The sequence below is a fragment of the Scatophagus argus genome, chromosome 13 (assembly GCF_020382885.2).
Source record: "Scatophagus argus isolate fScaArg1 chromosome 13, fScaArg1.pri, whole genome shotgun sequence".
NCBI classification, from domain to species: Eukaryota; Metazoa; Chordata; class Actinopteri; family Scatophagidae; genus Scatophagus; species Scatophagus argus.
This window is the reverse complement of record NC_058505.1, coordinates 13,929,543-13,948,389: the sequence shown is the minus strand read 5'-3', so window position 1 is coordinate 13,948,389 and position 18,847 is coordinate 13,929,543. Positions and strand designations below refer to the sequence as shown.

Sequence of the window (18,847 nt, the reverse complement as noted above, 5' to 3'; positions counted from 1 at the left end):
TGAGATGTTTAAGTCTAATAAAATAGTTAATAAAAGTGGGCTATCTATTAACAATTGAAACATACTTCATATTACTTCAATTGTGTTTTACTATATTATCTTTCTTTATCTAGTTATACAGCAGACAACACAGGAGTTGTTAATGTTCTGGGCAAATAAAGAATCTATGAGACCTGCTTACAAATATCACTCAGGGAATCATAATATATTACAATATAAATTATAATCTATCAGAAGCTATCAGAATATAAAAATATCAGAGCAATCTAAAGCTTAAAAAATCAGCTTAGCAGTCCAAAACTCAGATATTCACTTTTTATGAGAAAAGATAAACAAGAAGAAAGAAAAACAAACAAACAATCCCCCAAGTGATTGACTATTCATTTTCTGATGATCAACTAATCTATCAATTGACTTGTTTCAGTGGTCCACACCACCTTAAAAGCAAAGAAAATAAGTTTTCAGTGGTGGATTTAAACACCTCGTTTGTTGCTGCTGTCCTCAGATGAACAGGGAAACTGTTCCAGCAAATGGGTCCAAAACTACAGAAGGCAGCTTTGCCGCAGGTCTTTGTCAGAGCTTTGGGTACAGCATGCAGCTCAGAGAATGTGGATCGAGGGACATATGCCAGCAATATATCAAAATCACTGGTATGTCCATGAGAAGAATGCAGACAAACAATGGGATGTAAGAAACTATCCCAAAACTAGAAGCAACCATAGGCATTTGACAACAGGTGTGATGTGAGCTCTTTTCTTTCTGCAAGCTGTGATCATTTATACACTTAACTGGAGAGATGAGAGCACTGCAGTAGCCTACAGGAAAGTCTGAAAACAAAGACAGAATGACAATTCACTCTTTGTGACTGTGTGTGTGTGTGTGTGTGTGTGTTTTGTTTTGTTTTTTAAGAAAATAAATAAAGAGAACTATGTTTCTGGTGTGTTTACTTTATTTGACACCTGCATATGTACAGCATCTTCCAACTATAAAGGTGAAAAAGTGGATTGAAGTTGAAATGGCAGATGTGAACACAGCCATACTGTCAGTCCACATCTTCACCAGTTTTCCACCAGGAAGTCCAATTAAGGCACGGAGAGGCACTAACAGTGCACGAGAGAATAAATATCACGTGAATGAAATTCCTGTGACGCTCTCTTTAAAAGTCAGTGAGACGTGAGACATGAAACCCACATCATTTGCAACACTTTGTGGGTGATGAAACAACAGACTTGAGATTAGATTTGCAGCACCCCCACCCCCACGTGCCTACGCAGGGAATAGTTTTATGGTAAATATCATGGGAAGGATTTACAACATTCTCATTGGCTCAGAAGTCCGGTACCCCATTATTTAAAGCAAAAGCAGCTCACCTAGTAGCCTTTAACCGCTGGCAAGCGGTTTGGATCTCGTTTGGATTTCAGCTGACGGGAAACCTTTTACGCACGGAGCGCTTGGAGAGGTTGCAGACGAGCGCACGTCCGACGTTTCAAAGGAAAAACAATAAGAGTTCTGCAACAGGTTTGTTTATATCTTGTAGTTATCTGATAGCGGTGCGTCGCAGCGGCACTTGAAAAAAAAGTAGCTCTGTAGTGCTCATTTAAGGATTTCACTGAGTAATCCAAATTCTAATGACTTAAAGTGATTTTAAAAAGCAAATATCAGTTTATTGATTTGTTAAAGACGCTCAATTGACGATACAAATTGAAATAGCGCTGGTCTAAATCGTTTAGAGGGGAATTATTTTTTTATTCTATGTTTGCGCAAGTGATTTCACTTTTAATTAAAATGCTATTTATAGATTATATTTATATACTTTAGACACTTAAATGTCTGTATAGCGAAAAAAATGTTTTGCTTCTTGGCTGCAATTTAAATTCACTCTTCCTTTCTTTCACTAACTGGTCAGCTGAATGGTTCAAGAGATTTTTTTTCTCTACTGTTAAAGGTGGCCCATATTTGGTCCATGGTTTATGTCTTGTTTGGGATAATATTCAGTAAACCTTAATAAAATGATTTAATTTAGTCTGTCTTATTAAAACTGAAATATGCTTGCCCCTCTTCATGCATCACTTTTCTGTTAACAGAGAAACTGCGAGCTGAGGCATTTGAGTGGGCATGTGGCTTCTGGAGAAGCTCCGTAGCTCTGTGGAGAGCAGTGGGACACAGTCCCAGCCCCCGCAGACAACAGAGGCCATTCCTGTCTCTGTTTATGCCAATGTCCTCACTCCAGACAAGATCCCTGATTTCTTCATCCCCCCAAAGCTGATCTGCTGCCCACCGGACGAGTCTCTCACCCCAGAACCTCAGCACTGCTCCACACTACGACCCTCCTCCTCTGATCATGCCATCTGCATCCAGAGCCCCAGGGCTCGGAGCAGCAAGAACCCCTGCAGCCCTCGCCTCTTTTCCCGCCTGGGTGGAGACAACCGCAATCTCCAAAAGTTAGCCAACCGTCACATCATCCAAATAGAGAGTGCTGATGAGCCAGGTGCTGCAGACCGGATCAGTATTGAAGTTAACACTAACGCAGACCCCCAATCACAGACTGCGATGTCTCTGCCGTACGTCCCCAAGGCTCAAACATCCTATGGCTTTTCCACCCTGGTGGAGTCTCCTCATACCCGACGCAAGGAGAGCCTGTTCCACAGTGATCCCAGCAGCCCTCTCACCTCTCCAAACTCCCAAAGGCGCTCACAAGGGGGAACTCTTCTGGCCCCAGCAGACCCCAACCCATACCGCTATTTCAGTGGTGGAGAGAGCGACACTTGCTCCTCAGCAGATTCATCCCCCTTTAACTCCCCACTCCTGTCCCGCTCTGCCTCACTCCTTCGCTCCATTACCCAGGGGACACAGGCCAAGGTGAGTCAGCGTGCATGCATCAGTTTTGATAAAGATGAATTTTGATTGAATTAAATAGTTACAAAAGTGTTTTTCTTGTTTAAATTACCATGAACCTTCTTTCTATATGTTTACCAGTTGCTTTTTCCCCTCTTCTTTCTCAAGGTGTCTCGTGCCAAGCGTAGCCTGGCACGCCACAGTTCACTCTCCACTGATGACTGCAGCTCAGCAGACAACAGCCCCAACATGCAGCGCCGGCGCACGCGCTGCCCCCCATCTCCTGCTTTCCATGGAAGTAAAAGCAGTGGCTTGAGAGGCACAGCATCAGACCTCCTGCAGCGCGAGCACACCGTCAATCTCCACAAGGGGGGGACACTGAGGCTGAGCACTCACTATGACCCAGAGGCAGCTCGGCTGAGGGTGCGCGTGCTCGCAGCTGAGGCCATTTATAACAGGCAGACGGACCTCAAGAGCATCAACTGCTGTGTGGCACTCTACCTGAACCCTGGCAAGCAGCAGAAACAGAGAAGCACCATCATCAAGAATAGCAGGAATCCGGTATTCAATGAAGACTTTTTTTTTGACGCGCTGACCCAGGTACAGGTGAAGAGTCTGGCCATGAAGATAAAGGTAGTGAACAAAGGAACCAGTCTGAGGAGGGATGTGCTCCTCGGAGAAAGGGAGGTGCTACTCAGTGAGCTGCTTGCAGATCCCTAGGGAGAATCTGTCAAGACTTCAGTGAAAACAAGCAGCTCCACATCTCGAGGGGCCTGTCTTCTCTGACTACCTTTCTATCACACTTCACACATCTGATAAATACTGCTGACCATGCTCCTGACAAGGCAGCTGTTTCTTGCACACTGTGTCATGTGTGGCTGGAAAAAACAAGGCAAAAATATAGAATTAAAAGTTCTCCTATATCAAGTCGCCATCACTAGAGCTCAGTGCAGGTCAAACAAAGGGAAACACCATAATTTGCATCATTTACCAATATATTAGTAGTGTGAAAAGTGGAGCTGTTGTAATTGATTGTGCATTTATCTTTAAGTATTGAGTTACAAAAGGTGTTTCCTTCTCCAGTGAGCATTGTGATGTAGCTTGGGATCATATCAGCTGTGGTGCAATGATGATTTTGTTTGATCTGGAAGTGTATTTTTGTAATAAGGCAGTAATATCACATGTGGGTTTTTGCACGCTACTGTGGAAAATTAATAATGCCTCTGTGTACTTGAAAGAATATATATTTACAAATTAAATTTTCATCGCTCATGGATGTAATGTTAATATGACTGTGGTTATGCCATATTGTGACTTGCATTCAAACTCATAAATAAAAACAATAAACTCTTCCTGAGGCTTTTTTTCACCCTGCAGCTTTGTCTCAGTAATTCTGTCTTCTAATAATTCCTCAGGATGGAGAGCAAGCACTGAGAAATGATTACAAACCCTCCTTTGCTCCCCCAGTCTTTTTATTTTTTCGCATTGGGTCCTCTGAGATAGACACGGGCTGGGTGTCATTTGTGAGCCTTTTAATCCTGGATCTCTGCATGAAATACTGTCTTTGTGTGCAGTCAGACTCCCTGTTTAATTTTAACACATTGTTTGCTACTCAGGATGTCTTCCATTGGGTTTCAATTTGTTATTAAAGACAGTTGGTTTAATCATGGCTAAATTACTCTCTTGAAACAAATGTTGGCACACACTGTCCCACACTAGATATAGTTTATCTATACAGTGAGTTTATATCTTGATTTATGAGTTCAGTATTTCAGCTGATGCATGGAAATTTATTTGTGCTGAGACAGTAAAACATACCACTATAATACACATTAAAGAATTTATAAGACATGCAGGGAATGATACTCCTGCGTAATAAAGAGCATGAACCAAACATAGATCTTATGCCTCCCCTACTGGTGAAACAGCAGAATGACACTTCATCAATATCCTTTAAACATGAGTAAATTCGAAGAATCACAACCTCTTTTTGATCACTTTTAATTGGCTGGTGATCTGCCCTGGGTGTCTCCTGCCTTCTGCCATTTTTGTGCTCTGACATTCTGCACTCCTAAGACTCCAAAAGGGAAATATCAACACTCAGAACATTCTGAGGCTTATGCCCTGGGGTGATCTGCAGCAACCAGCTCCATTTACTTCCGAAGTTTTGAAATAAGTTACTATGCACAAGCAGCCATGAGGAAACCTTCATCTGTGAGCTTAAAGAACATTAATTTGTAACAGACTTGAAAGCAAAGAGATAAAACTGGTGAAGAAAAATTAAGTAATTATTTTTTGCCTCTGTAGACTTGGTAAGGCTTAGTAGGGAAAATTATTGAAAAGTGATAAAATAAGGCAATAATCTCTGGGTTAAGCAAACCACCAAGCATTTAAAACCATTTTTCTGTTTCCACTGAAACTTAAGGCCCTGAAAACTTCTTTTCCAATCAGTGTCTTACTATTAGTAATGCATGAATGCATTTCTTGCCAGGTTAGCCAAGTTAGAACAGTTTTGGTTATTTCACATGAAGGATTCCACGGACCAATCGGGATTCAGCAAATGTTATGATCGATGATTTGACGATAGTTTGTGGGTTACAGATTAGGAAGCAAAGATTCAGAGGCTTTGACGATCAGATGAGTGACCTTGAGCTCTCCATTGTGACATTCATCTGAGGATTTTAGGCAGATTTTTAGCAGTCAGGGCAGCTCTCTTTGTGATAGTGACAGACATTAAACTAAGGTTGAGTTAAGCTTGAGATTTCACCCAAGCACTTTCAGATTCCTTAATGATTCATTCAAAGTATTGATCTTTTTTTGAAAAAGAAATGCAATAATTCTTCATTTTATATTTCGAGTAAACACTCGATAATCTCCCTAAAGAACAAACTGTAAATTTGTTCAAGGATGATTTTTGAAAGAAGTGAAAATTATTTTTGTGATATTGTCTGCAAACAGAGGTGTCATGTCATTACATCAGTGTTCAAATCCCTAGAAGTAAACTTAATCTCAGTTTTTATAAAATATTCTTATCCCACTTCAGCTCTCATCGCTCATCAACAGCTGCATGCCAGACTGCATTAGTAGTTAGCATATGCAAGTAAGATGAAGATTTTTCATGTTGTGGTGAGACATAGAAGAAAAAGTCAGTCAAGTGTAAATGGAAAGTGGACTGCACTTATAGAGCACTTCTATATTCTGACCAAGCACTCAAAATGCTTTACAACATGAGCCAGCATTTATCCACTTTACACACACATTCATACACTGGTGACTGAGGATACCACACAAGGTGTCACCTGCTCATCAGGAGTGATAACTGTTCTCAAACACCAATGAAACATGCACTGGGAGCAGTTTAGAGTTCCACGTCTTGCCCAGCGACACTCTGACATGGATTGAATCCCTCACCTTTCTATTAGTGGACGACCTGCTCTACCTTGTACCAGGTGCCCTGAGGTCCTGGTGTTCATGTACAGTTTCTAGTAATATTCAAGTAAATATGTGATGTTCAGATCAGTGCTTCCATCTTTGTTCTACATTGTTACTGTGAAGATGTTTACTTGATTTAGACCATGTCTACAGGGTTCTAAAAATATGACAATTGTCTGATTGCTGTTGGTTGCAAAGGAATTGAATGACCCCATCAGGGAAAACAAATCACTTCCCTAATGCTTCTTGCTACAAACTCAGGATACAGTGTTTAATAAAATCACCTAAATTCTGTGCTATTTCCCCCCACATTTACAGAATAGTTAATCCAACAAAGAAAACGCTGCAAAGCAATATTAACAATTCCCTTTTAATGGTGCAGTGTGATTTAGCTCTGTTGTTTTTCACTACCCTATTAATGTGAGGAGTGCTAAAGCCTGAGGCTCCTGCAGCCGATAATGTGTGTTGAGAATACAGGAGGATTAAGTGTAATATGATTCAGGTTTACATCAGTGTTGATTATTTTAGCTTTATTGCCTGTATATTTTGGCTAAAATCATCTGAAATCAGAGTTAGCACGGGTCCACTAATAGTTAATAAGGGACAAAAGCCTTTATTATTCAGTTTTGTTTCAATGACACAATGGAAAAGATGTCCGTGCCTCAGCTCTTCTGTCAGTTTCCCCAGCTTGTCCAGTAATAGAATTTGCTATATGTTTAAGAGGTCTATTTTTATTTTAGGATAACATAGCTCCATAAATCAGAGAAATAAGAATATATCTAGAATATAAAAATAAATATAAAGGTATGTTTGCAAGTGTACAGGTATTGTAAAAGTATGTGTATTTAGTATTTAGTATTTAGTATTTATTATTTAGAGTAAATTCACACTCTAAATACGGCAAAAACAGTGCAGCAAATGAGTTGGAAAAAAGGAGTCGATACGTTTTTAAAATATATTTGTGAATTCATTTTAAATTAGCCGCACATCATTGTAGGATTGTACTACTATAATTTGCAAGGATATTCATGGGACTTTGAATGTCTATTTTTGCACTGTAACACACAGTTTTCGCGTATCTCGCGCTGGGAATTAATTTACCCTTTAAACTGTGTGCTCTTTCTGAGGGTGTAATTGTTTTGTGAGCCGGGCATCGGGTGGCATTCTCCGTCTACGTGAGGTAGTGCACCGTGTTAGTCCGAAGAACCATAACAAACGAACCCATCAGCTGGTAGGCGCTTTAACTCAAGTGCATCATGGTAATGTAGTTCTTCAATAGGTAAGAAAGCCACCAGTTGTCCGAACTGGGAATTCCATCAAAACTACGTCACCCACAATGCCTAGCTGCAATCGTAAACATAGACCTGTCAAACAACACAAACGCCATCTTGACAGCACCCTCAAAATGGCAGAAAGATGTGAGCTGGAAACCGAGTTACAACTAAGATTTCTGCTCTCTGCTATTTAAAAACAGACACAATAGTTTTTCTATAAACGAGTGGTTATGGGGTTGGTGTCCAGGGCGGCAGCTCAGAGCCTGTAAAATGGACATAACGACGGCGGTTTTCAACGCGGCCAGAGATGGTAAGCTGAAACTTATTCAGAAGTTGCTGAGCAACAAAACTCCTGAGGAGCTAGAGGCTTTAGCCGAGGAGAAAACACAGGGAGGCACTCCTCTGTTGATAGCCTCTCGATACGGACATTTAGAGGTTGTAGATTACCTCCTTGAACATTGTAAAGCAAATGTTGAACTCGGGGGAGCGGTTAACTTTGATGGCGAGACCATCGAGGGAGCTCCGCCGCTGTGGGCGGCGTCGGCGGCCGGTCACCTGCCTGTGGTGAAGACGCTTCTAAAACACGGTGCCTCAGTCAACAACGCAACACTAACTAACTCTACGCCGCTCCGAGCTGCCTGCTTCGACGGCCACCTGGAGATCGTCCGCTACCTAGTGGAGCACAGAGCCGACATGGAGGTAGCCAACCGCCACGGCCACACCTGCCTCATGATCTCTTGTTACAAAGGCCACAAGGAGATAGCCAAGTTCCTCCTGGACCGCGGTGCTGATGTCAACCGCAAGAGCGTGAAAGGAAACACCGCCCTCCACGACTGTGCCGAGTCAGGCAGTCTGGACATCATGAAGATGCTGCTCAAGTGTAACGCTCGCATGGAGAGAGATGGATACGGAATGACCCCACTCCTTGCTGCGAGTGTAACGGGTCACACCAACATCGTAGAATACCTCGCCCACCAACCTCGCACCTCCAGAGAGGAGCGCATTGATGCACTTGAGCTCCTTGGGGCTACTTTTGTGGACAAAAAGCGCGATCTCTTAGGGGCAATGAGGTACTGGAGAAGGGCCATGGAGCTGAGGCAACCGGGGGACAAAACCGGGTCCCTGACCAAGCCTCCGCCTGGTCCTCCTATCCCCGCCTATGGCTGTGCGCAGGAGGTGAATACTGCAGAGGAACTCGAATCTTTGATCACAGACCCAGATGAAATGAGGATGCAGGCCTTGTTGGTTCGAGAGCGCATCCTTGGCCCATCCCACCCAGACACCTCTTATTACATCCGTTACAGGGGAGCTGTTTATGCTGACTCAGGCAACTTTGAACGCTGCATCAGCCTGTGGAAATATGCTTTGGACATGCAACAGAGCAACCTGGACCCTCTCAGTCCTATGACAGCCTCCAGTTTTCTGTCTTTTGCAGAGTTGTTCTCTTTTGTCCTCCAAGACCGGGCCAAAGGCAGCCTGTCAACGCGCATCACCTTCCACGATCTGATGACTGTGCTGGGGAAAAGTGTGAGGGAGGTAGAGAGAGCTGTGGCGCAGAGGGACAATTTACCAGAAGCTCCTCAGTTCACCAAAGCCCTTTCCATCATCCTGCATCTCATCTTCCTTCTGGAGAAGCTGGAGTGTAGCCCAGAGCAGGAACATCAGAAGAAGCACACAGTGTACCGTCTGCTAAAGCTGAACCCTCGTGGTCGCAGTGGTTTCACCCCTCTTCACATGGCTGTAGACAAGGAAACCACGTCTGTGGGCCGCTACCCTGTGGGCCGCTTCCCCTCCCAGGCAGTGGCAGCAGTGCTCCTGGAGTGTGGTGCGGACGTTGATTCACGTGACTGCGAGAACAACACGCCATTGCACATTGCTGCTAACAATGGCTGTCCAGAGATTATGGCACTGCTTATTAAGGCCGGGGCTCACTTTGACGCTAAAAATGCACAGAGGAAGACAGCCTACGAGCTACTGGATGAGCAGAGCAGCGGGCACCCGGCCCTCTACCCGCTGAACTACGTCACCCTTCAGTGCCTGGCGGCGCGTGCAATTGAAAAGCACAGACTGCCCTACAGGGGACTCATCTCCGAGGAGATGGAGGCTTTCATTGAGCTGCACTGACTTCCACTACTGTTCCCCGATGAGGCACCCCTGCACTACTCTTCCTGTTGTCCCCCAGACCTTACTATGACCTGCCACAACCTTCCTTCTCAGCACAAATTCTCCTTGATCTTTGTCTCCTTTTGACTTCTGCTTCGCTTCTTACCCTACAGACCATAGCAATAAACTTTCAGCATCGGGGCTTTAATCTCTGACTGAGATCTGGTCAGTTTATTCTAACGTCAACTCACACCGACTTCAACAGTGATTGTTGGTTTCTACTGCTGTTTAAATCTGGGTGAAACTTCAACTTGACATAGGCTTTAATGCATTTCCCCCCTTTTTGTCCCAGTTAAAAGGAGACTTGTGGCATGATGGTGCTTGTGTGTGTTGGGTGGTGGCTAGAGTGTATGAAAGATGGATTTTAGTATTACTGATAAGAAACATCTGAAAGCCAGATTATGCATGAAAATGAAGAGTGAATATGGTAGCTCACTTGTTGCTTTGCAGGTTCATTCAGACAGGATGTGTTTGAACAAACTCAACCACCCAAACTTTGCTTGCTGGCAGTTTCTGCTTGGTTCTGCTTGTTCACACATAGCATCTGCTATGTTTCTTTGATATGGGAAGGTGTTGAATTTACTGTGCCAAATGTCAGATATGGAGCTGTGTTACAGGCTGCAAAATGAGAAGTGACTAACTTGTCTTTTTAAATATAAGCAGAAGTAATAACTGAGAGGTGAGACATGAGATTCATGAAGCTCCCAGTTCCAGACACTATGTGATGTTTCAGACTGTGACATGATTTGACCCCCTGCAGAGCCACCATTTTGAAAAACTTTTATGAGACTGAGGATGAGTGGTATCCCTCTGTCTAAGTAAAAAGAGACAGTTCCATTGTTTGACTCACATTCTCCATACTGATGTTTATAATCTATGCAGTTTGGGATATTCCAGTCAGAGGTTTTTCAAGGAAAAATTCACCACATAAAGACATTTTACATGGGTTTATTCTCAATTTTGCGTGCTTATCTTAAACAGCTCAATCCTTGTGCTGCTTCACTGACAATGAATTTGCATCTTCTGAATGTTTTGTTAGATTTAACAATTTCCGCCTATGTCCGAATGAACAAATTTCTAACTAAAGCCTCAATTGTGCCTACATCCCTCTACTTATGGGTAACGTCAACATCAACAAAGATATATAATTCACTATCAGAGAAGCAGTATCAGAAACAGGACATTTTGTGATGATACCAACAGAGCTTAGGCCTTCTTGTTTGTATCCATTATGAAAGTGTCCAAGATCATGTGTCAGTGCAGTTTTGGAGTCAGTTTTCCCTTTAACCTCGGATGCAGTTCACAGAAATGGAACAGATGGCTCCCTTAGTCTTATTTTTATTAGTCTCTCTTTTGTTTATCTTGTGTCATCATGAATGTTTTATGTGTCTGTCTGTGCTAAGCACCACCAAGTTGAATGCACACTGAGAGGCTCTAAATCCTAAATAGACAACTTGCATTCAGGCTATGAACAGTCGCTGCCTTTCTCTTTCTCAATGGATTCGTTTAACTGATGATAACTCGAGAACAAAAGTGTGTTGGAGATACTTGAATAAAATTCAGTGTCGCAACATAATCTGTGTGCGCCTGTGTGTGGGTGATCTCAGCTTTGTTGTGTCTTTCTTTTCTACATGTGAAATGTTTGTTTTTTTATTTGAAAACTAAATATTATGCATCTGTAAATTGAAAATTAGTGTCTCTCTCTGTGCTCTGGTTTCTTGCTAGTTCTTCGGTGCTGAATCCTCGAGTGCTGTTTGAGCATTTGCATAAGAGCATCATCATACCTATTTTGATGGACTGAAATGGTTGCAATGGCAGGACATAAAAGCAGCAACAATATATCAGGGCAGCCAGATCCATAAAATGATCTGCTTTAGAAAGTGGAAGATGTTGTAAGTTAGAGTGAATACAAAAAAAATTACATTAGCAGAATATTAAAATAATAATAATAATAATAATCAGTGCCCACTTAATTCACTGATACCAAACATGGGCTTTCCACTGCTCTGCTCGTGTAAACCTGAGGTCACGGAAATAAAGCATAACAGAAACTTGATCTTTCTGAGTCCTGCTCTCCTAAAGTATAAATAGAGTGCAGTTAACGTCACTGCTGCGGGGCAGTGGTAGAGACAGGGCATTTACCTTGCTAATTTTAGGAATCTTTTGCCCTAGCTTCAACTCTGAAAATGGGAATACTGTAATACTATACAGTCATACAGGGCACAGTGTGACTGGCAGAGACAGTACACAGACAGAGATTGTATTATTCAGTCAGGAAACAGGAACAATATGAGCTCATTTATTTTACAGATGTGGATTGCTAGAAAGTTGGCCGAACCCAAAACATTCATTATCTACTAGTGTTACTGGGAAGGGAAGCTGTTAATGTGTCAAGTGCCTCTGACCACATGCATCCATCCCTCTAAACAAGATCAGAGATTAAGAGCTTTCTTGTAACTGTCGTCTGATGTCTGAGCTGTCTGTAAATGGTGCAGGATGATTGTGGTAATCGTTCCTTTTAGACATAAGTCAAAACACTGCAAGCTGAGGTTGAAAACAGCTATAGTTTTTAATCTTGGGACAAGCAAAGGGTCTCCTTTAATGCGCATAAAGAGGAAGACCACTAATATGAGGTACATCTTCCCCAATTATAAAAATGTTCTTTGTTGCAGTTTCATTTTATTTTCAGTGTCATAAAAATCATTTTTGTACAACTTTTTTTATTCTACCAACAAAAGAGACTTGCCAGAAACCTGTTTCTGTATTTAACCTTTTTTCCCATTTCTTGTAATGCAAAATCACATAATAAGTTTCCACTAGATGTCACTAGCATCAAAGAAAATCAAGTGAGGGGGGGGTTGCCTTTGTCCCTTTTAGTGAAAGACTAAAACTGTAGCTTGCAATTACCATCAGAGATGGTGGCAGTTGGTTATTTTTCCTGTCTCTTTCTCACACTGTCAAGCAGTCTTTGTGCCAGAGAGCGAGTGAGTTGTTGAGAATGACTTTTACCAAGCTATTAGACAGGGCTGAATATGCATTTGTAATGCATTTGGATGAACAGAAATCCAGGCAGGGCACAGCTGCTGACTCGGGGTCTGAGGGTTCAGCAAAGACACTAGAAGAAAGTCTCCTTCGAGCAGTCCTGCAGTGTCATGCCAACCTCCAACACCTCACTCTCCGCCCTTATGGCGGTGGTTTTTGTCAAGTTTGGGTGACCTAAATAACGCCAAATCTTATAAAACAATGTGACCACCCATGGAGTATCTTTTAGAATTAAAAGAACAGGGCTTTGTTATTATTTCCACAGATTTTTTTAAAATCAGTTTAATTTTGATTGATTGATTACAAGCAAAATTACTGGGTTGACACTGGCAACACAGGATCTGGAACAGGACGTTTTAATGACTTTGAATAATCTGTTACATCTGCATATGTAAGTACATGAAGTCCATTTGCCTTCAGAAATTTCCATGTGATGGTTTTCAGCTAGTAGCCTCGAGGTTGTTAAGGATTTGGCCTATAATGACACAACAGATTAATCTATTTCTATGTGTTTAGTTGCGTCTTTGATCTCGGCCCAATATTATGAAAAAGATAATAGACAAACCAGCAATGTCCATTCCACATTAGGGAGTAGAAGAAAATCTAAGAGATTATATAGTATATTTAGGGTAACACTCTCAGTTAACCTCCTTGATATGATTGATTGATTAATATCAGTCCACCTTCACTTCACTATAAATAGGGATGACAAAATATTAGCAATATCTTTCAGTGTAATACAATACAGATGAAGAAAACAGCAATGTTGAATTAACACTTCTCTAAATCATTTAACCTTCGTGTAAAGTGAGATTAACTGCAGGGCTGTTGTATTAAATGGCTTTAGTTTTACCTACTGAGTCTGTCTCCTGCATGACGAGTAACAGTAAGATTATTAAACCTCAACAACATAGTTACTGTGTCCTATATCATTTTATTATCTACCACCTACTGAGTTATTAATATATTTCCATAATGTCCCACAGTGAGCTCTGTTTTCCTTACTATATTTTAGAGGTTCCAGCTCTAATTTAGTGAGGGAGATCTGCTCCGTAGGAGCTGTTATGGATCTCTGACTCTGTATTACTGCCAACAGCTATAATTAGACACTACATTATGGGAATCTACGGGGTTTCAAGGTGCTTATCTTCATTTTGGCCCCTAAGGAGGGCAGCGAGAAAAATCAGCAACCTATCTCAGCAGCCACCTCTTTGCACCAGTCAGCGATCCAGCCGGAGCTGCAGGAGGTGTGTGGGGGATGTGGGGTGGATGATGGGGGTAATAGGGGGTGATGGGGGATACGGTTGCTATTGGAGATCTTGCCTGCATCACGTCATGTGAAAAAAGGGGGGGAGGGGGAGAACTCCGGTGTGTGTGTGGGGAGAGAGAGAGAGAGAGAGAGAGAGAGAGAGAGCGGGGAGGGGGAGGGGAGGAGAGGAGAGGGAGGGAAGGAGGAGGGCATTAAGGAAGAGGCAGGGAGTATCAATGACATCAACCAGCAGTATCTGAGGCCGCCCGACCAGCAATGCTCTCCCGACAAAAAGGCTGAGGAGCAGCCGTGACCCGCTGCGTTCCCGAGAGGTTGGTGGACAGCCAGGGTGGTGGGAAAACGCCGGCGATGCGTGCATGCATCGCCTCAAAGGCAGACCTTTCTCTGAGTGGAGTTCTGCTGCCACTGGATTACATTCATCCCTGCCGTTTCCGAGGAAGCTTCCAGCTGCAAATCCACCCACATGAATCTACCAGACAGTAAAGAAGACGGAGCACTTCCTACCGAGGTAACCAGCATCCTACATCCATATACAGTTGATGTTTGCAGCCGTGTCACCCCACCCAGGCGGGTTATTTTCACTTGTCGTTTAGGCTTTTGGGGAACTAATGAAATCTCACCGTGCAGCCTTCACTGCATTGGCCAGGAGGCTTCTTTGTGTTTTGTTTCTTTTCGTCTATTCATCTCGCCATCACTTGAGACTTTGTTTCAAACATTTGGGTGAAAATCTGAGCGCGGGGTTGTGTAGAGCAGGCTGGTTGGCAACAGCGCTGTGAGTACGCGCCCCCCCCCCCCCCTCATCTCCTTATTGTTGGCTGGGCAGCACGAAGGACCGGGGCAGACTGGCAGAGCCTTTGTTCCTCATCCACTCTCATGTAAAGTGTTTTTCTTGGTTTTTCTGATGGCCCTTTAACGCCACCCTCCAGGTGTAATGGGCCTCATGTGAAGCCAGATTTTTTGAAGTCTCAAAATAGGAAAAAAATGTAGACAATAATGTAACCTCATGAAAATTGCATCAGCTGCACTGAATAGATCTGTTAAACATACCGTATTTTAAAAGAGGAAGCTTTAAGTACTATTATTTTGTACATGTATTTCATTGAAGCCACAGCAAAGTAAAAACCCAATTGTGATAGTGCCATGTTCAACACTTTGAAGGGGGCTGTCAGACATATATCCCTATGTACTATTATACTCATGTTAGAGTGGTATTAGTTGGTATGGAAGACACCAGGTGGCAAAACGAATGGACTTGTTTAGCAAGACTGTTTTCTAGACAATAGAGTGGCTTGCTGCATCTGCTTCTCTGAAGCATTACTTAAAACAAGGCCATCTGCACATATAGGTTTTGTAGTCCATAGACCTCTGATATGTTTATAATTATACGCAGTAGGATTTGCTGTTAACACAGCCACTCAGGCATACAGGCAGAGTTTAATTTAATGATACATGGATTCATACTGACACATTTTCCAAGGGCTATTGCTTGTTTGGGATTTAATCATGTGCACTCCAAATGCCTGTTTAGGTTTTCTGTATTTCCGCTATGTGGTCTGCGTAAACTGGAAAATCTCACTGTCGTGGTGAATCCAAGGGAGGTCTTCCTCTTCACACACAGATGGGAAATTTTCCCTGGGGCACCGTGCGTTTGCTGGTTATTGTTCCAGACCATTTCCACATCCCTAATCATTTTAATCAGTCATTTTTACACTTGGATTCCCATCTTTAGTATGTCCTCAGATTTTTTTCTTTTTTTTTTCCGCTTCCTGGCTTCAGAAATTTCAGCCCCAGTCCCTGCCTGAAAGAAACACACAAGCCACATACTTTCAAGAAAGGGCCAGATATCTAGATATTTATATTGTTTTGACAGGGAAAAGTCATTATGTGGAAGCATTTTCTCTGTCTGTCTCAGATCAAAGATGTTCCTCCGTGAGGCAAGAGATGAGAGATGCTCGGCCCCACAGGTATTCATCCAGGCACTGTTAGGAGCAGTAGCTTATGAAATCAGTGATGGCATATACTCCCTTAAATAGCATTTTGCAGAGTTCACCCATCGACCTCAGTGGTTTCCATGCTCTTTCCAAGCAGATACCACTGTAAGATCCATCCAGACTTGAATATGCCAGATGACGAGGGCTCCCAGTGGAGCAGCTTTGGTTTCACGTCAAAGGCCTCATTGAAGTGTCATTCCCACATTCTCACAGCAGCTTTACCCCAACTGCTCAATTCTATACTTTACTCTCTTCTGTTACATGTTATGTCAATGCTCAGTTTTCGTCGCGTGCCTCTACTGCCCCAGTACGCTGGAAGGAAGGAGAACTTCAAGATATGCAACTTTCATGCCGGGAGCATAACCACCTGTATTATAAACAGATGGAAACTTTGTTGTTGTCTAGGCATTGATATTAATTGACCTTTTCAAAGCCTTCTGAACAGTAAGCTTTTGTCTGCTCTGCTTTTCTTGTTGATTGTTCAGGGGATGCTGAAAACAAAGCATGCAGAATGAACCCACTGGGCAACATGGTTGAAATTATTAGCACAGTATGTACAGTATAGAAATTATTCGAGCAGTATATTAACAGTATATATTTATTTACAATTTTAATCCAAACCTTGATTCATTGTGTCAAGTCAATGTAAAAAATGAAAAAATAAACGGGAGCTGCAGAGGATCCAGGATGTAAATTAAAAAAAAAAAGTTTACTTAGTCATTTAATTTTGGCTAAGAAGGGAGGGCAATACATCAGCATTACTGGAATCATAGTATGATATATGATTGTACAGTTTTATTATTTAACAAAATTCTGGTGGCTAAAAGAGCAGTACTGAGCCAATGTCATTTTTGGGGAATTGTTTTAAATTTTGTTTTGCCCATGTGAAGAGTTCATTGCATTGCAGTTCATTGCACTTCACATAAATCTGATTATTTATGTGTGATTTACACACATTTGCTATAAAATACTTAAATATTGATTTCAGTCATCCCTAGTATCTGTGATTGACAGAGTCAGTCATTTGGAAACAATCACATATTGTGAATTCATATTGCATCGCACTAATGTTTAAAACCTAAAAACTACCCACAACTAGTAACAGATGTGTGCATCATTAAATATCTGTTAAACATTTGCATGATTGCGCACCTAACACCCGTGTTTGTTTAAAGATATTAGTGTGCTCACCCTTTAGTCTAATTTCGACTGTCCTCTTTAGCTGTAGGTGAACTCTGTTGGCAGCTTATTTATATTTAAATTGAAATAAAATTCTAGACCTGATAGAAACTCAGTATAATCTTGTTGTGCAAAGATGCCTCTCACTCTATTGTTGAGGCTCACTTTAGCGAGCCAGACCCATAATCACCCCTTTCTCAATCCTTTGCACTTTTGTGTACATGTGTGTTTGTCGTGTGTCTGTGTTGTCTGTGTCTCTGCATGAGTGAAGGCTAAGAGATGGGTTGTGACTTGACTGATGTCCTTCTCCAGATGAATCAGAGATTCTGATGTGTCAGCAGGGATGAATAATGCACACTCCTCCACTAGCTGTCTTCTCTTTCTCTCTTCTCCACCTCTTGTCTTCAGTCGTTCGTCTCTCTTTTCATCATATCATCTGAAGACTTCTTCACCTTCCTCTTCACCCCTCCCCCTTCCTTTCCTACTTTTATGCAAAAGAGAGCATCATTTTCCCCCCATTGCTGCTGCTGCCGCTACCTCACTGTCCTCCAGTCAACCCTCCTCTTTACTTAAACAGCTAACTCATTCTTCTCCTCCCCAGTGAGATTTCGCCATTATCAAAATCTTTATTTTCAGTATTTTATTTTCAAGTTTTAGATTTATAGAATACACACTCAAACATAAGCAAATCTCCTATCCCCTCCCTGTCTCACCTATACAAACTGAGAACCTTACCCAAAAGCAGTAGGTGGTAGTCAATTAAAATACAAACAAAATTAAAAAAATAATATATAAATGAATACAACATAAAAAATGGAACAATCCTGGCTTATTTAGACAATTAATGATGTACCTATTCTGATAACGTTTTTATTTCAAATCTGATATGTAGGTATTGGCAAGGTGTCCATATAGCACTTAGCATGCCAAATCTTCAGGAAGGTGTTATAATCATTTTGAAGACCAAATGTCATTTTTTTTGAGTGGAGTCCAGCTACTCTTTTCAAAACCGATCTAGCTATGAAGAGATGGGCATCAGACTTTGATGATGCACAAAGCTCTTTATAAAAGCCTGCTTTCAAAGTTTCTCAAATGTACTTTCATGGTTATAAGACTCCCCAATAAGCAAATCTGCGGATTCTGTGGGAAGGTAAGTCCTGTAAGTTTAGCAAGAATGTCACAGAAATTGTGCCAAAAGATATTAAGTTTTGTACACAACCAGGTGTAATGCAAAACTGAGCCCACCTCTATACGGCATCTGAAGCACATACAGAATACCGTGGTGTGGAATAAAGTTGGTGAAGAAAAATATATCAGCCTGTACCTACCAGTGACAGTGACTGACAAACTTTTTTGACCAGTTGTTCCAGAACCTCCTTTGTAGAGGTTTCCACACACTGCATGACAAGAAACAAGTTCGTTTTTTCCTCTGCTGACATTTTGTGCTGAAAATGGCTAAATGTGTTGATGTACACAGCTCATTATCCAATTATGGGAGAAGGGAGTGCAGCCATTGACTCGGTTTGACAGTTACATCCCTGACTGACAGCAGTCATTAGGAGGGTAGGGCTGACTGACTAGATGGCTGACAAAGCAGGAGACAAACTGCCTAATCAGAACTTGGAGAAAGAGTGGGCACCATCCACTTTGCAGTGTACAGG

General features: G+C 42.0%; 3 protein-coding genes across 11 annotated transcripts in view; all 3 read left to right on the top strand.

Moving 5' to 3' along the window:
- The first annotated feature begins 2,085 nt into the window (after nt 1-2,085).
- On the top strand, nt 2,086-4,211 carry LOC124069600 (C2 calcium-dependent domain-containing protein 4C-like). The gene is made up of 2 exons (XM_046408869.1): nt 2,086-2,859; nt 3,004-4,211. The coding sequence occupies exons 1-2, from the start codon at nt 2,116-2,118 to the stop codon at nt 3,553-3,555; spliced, it is 1,296 nt and encodes a 431-aa protein (XP_046264825.1). The 5' UTR covers nt 2,086-2,115; the 3' UTR covers nt 3,556-4,211.
- Nucleotides 4,212-7,613: 3,402 nt separating this feature from the next.
- fem1a (fem-1 homolog a) lies at nt 7,614-11,305 on the top strand. The gene has a single exon (XM_046409151.1). The coding sequence runs from the start codon at nt 7,812-7,814 to the stop codon at nt 9,663-9,665; it is 1,854 nt and encodes a 617-aa protein (XP_046265107.1). The 5' UTR covers nt 7,614-7,811; the 3' UTR covers nt 9,666-11,305.
- A 2,902-nt stretch (nt 11,306-14,207) lies between these two features.
- Nucleotides 14,208-18,847, top strand: part of LOC124069122 (receptor-type tyrosine-protein phosphatase S-like) — a 64,397-nt gene continuing 59,757 nt past the window's right edge. For all 9 annotated transcript variants that reach the window (XM_046407914.1, XM_046407912.1, XM_046407913.1 and 6 more), the window contains exon 1: nt 14,208-14,524. The gene's annotated coding sequence lies outside the window, so the exon portion shown is untranslated. The remainder of the gene's footprint in view (nt 14,525-18,847) is intronic.

Coding starts and splice junctions, on each gene's coding strand:
- fem1a (XM_046409151.1), top strand. CDS start 7,812: ATGGACATAACGACGGCGGTTTTCAACGCGGCCAGAGATGGTAAGCTG.
- LOC124069600 (XM_046408869.1), top strand. CDS start 2,116: ATGTGGCTTCTGGAGAAGCTCCGTAGCTCTGTGGAGAGCAGTGGGACA. Junction 2,860..3,003: donor CCCAGGGGACACAGGCCAAG/GTGAGTCAGCGT, acceptor TTCTTTCTCAAG/GTGTCTCGTGCCAAGCGTAG.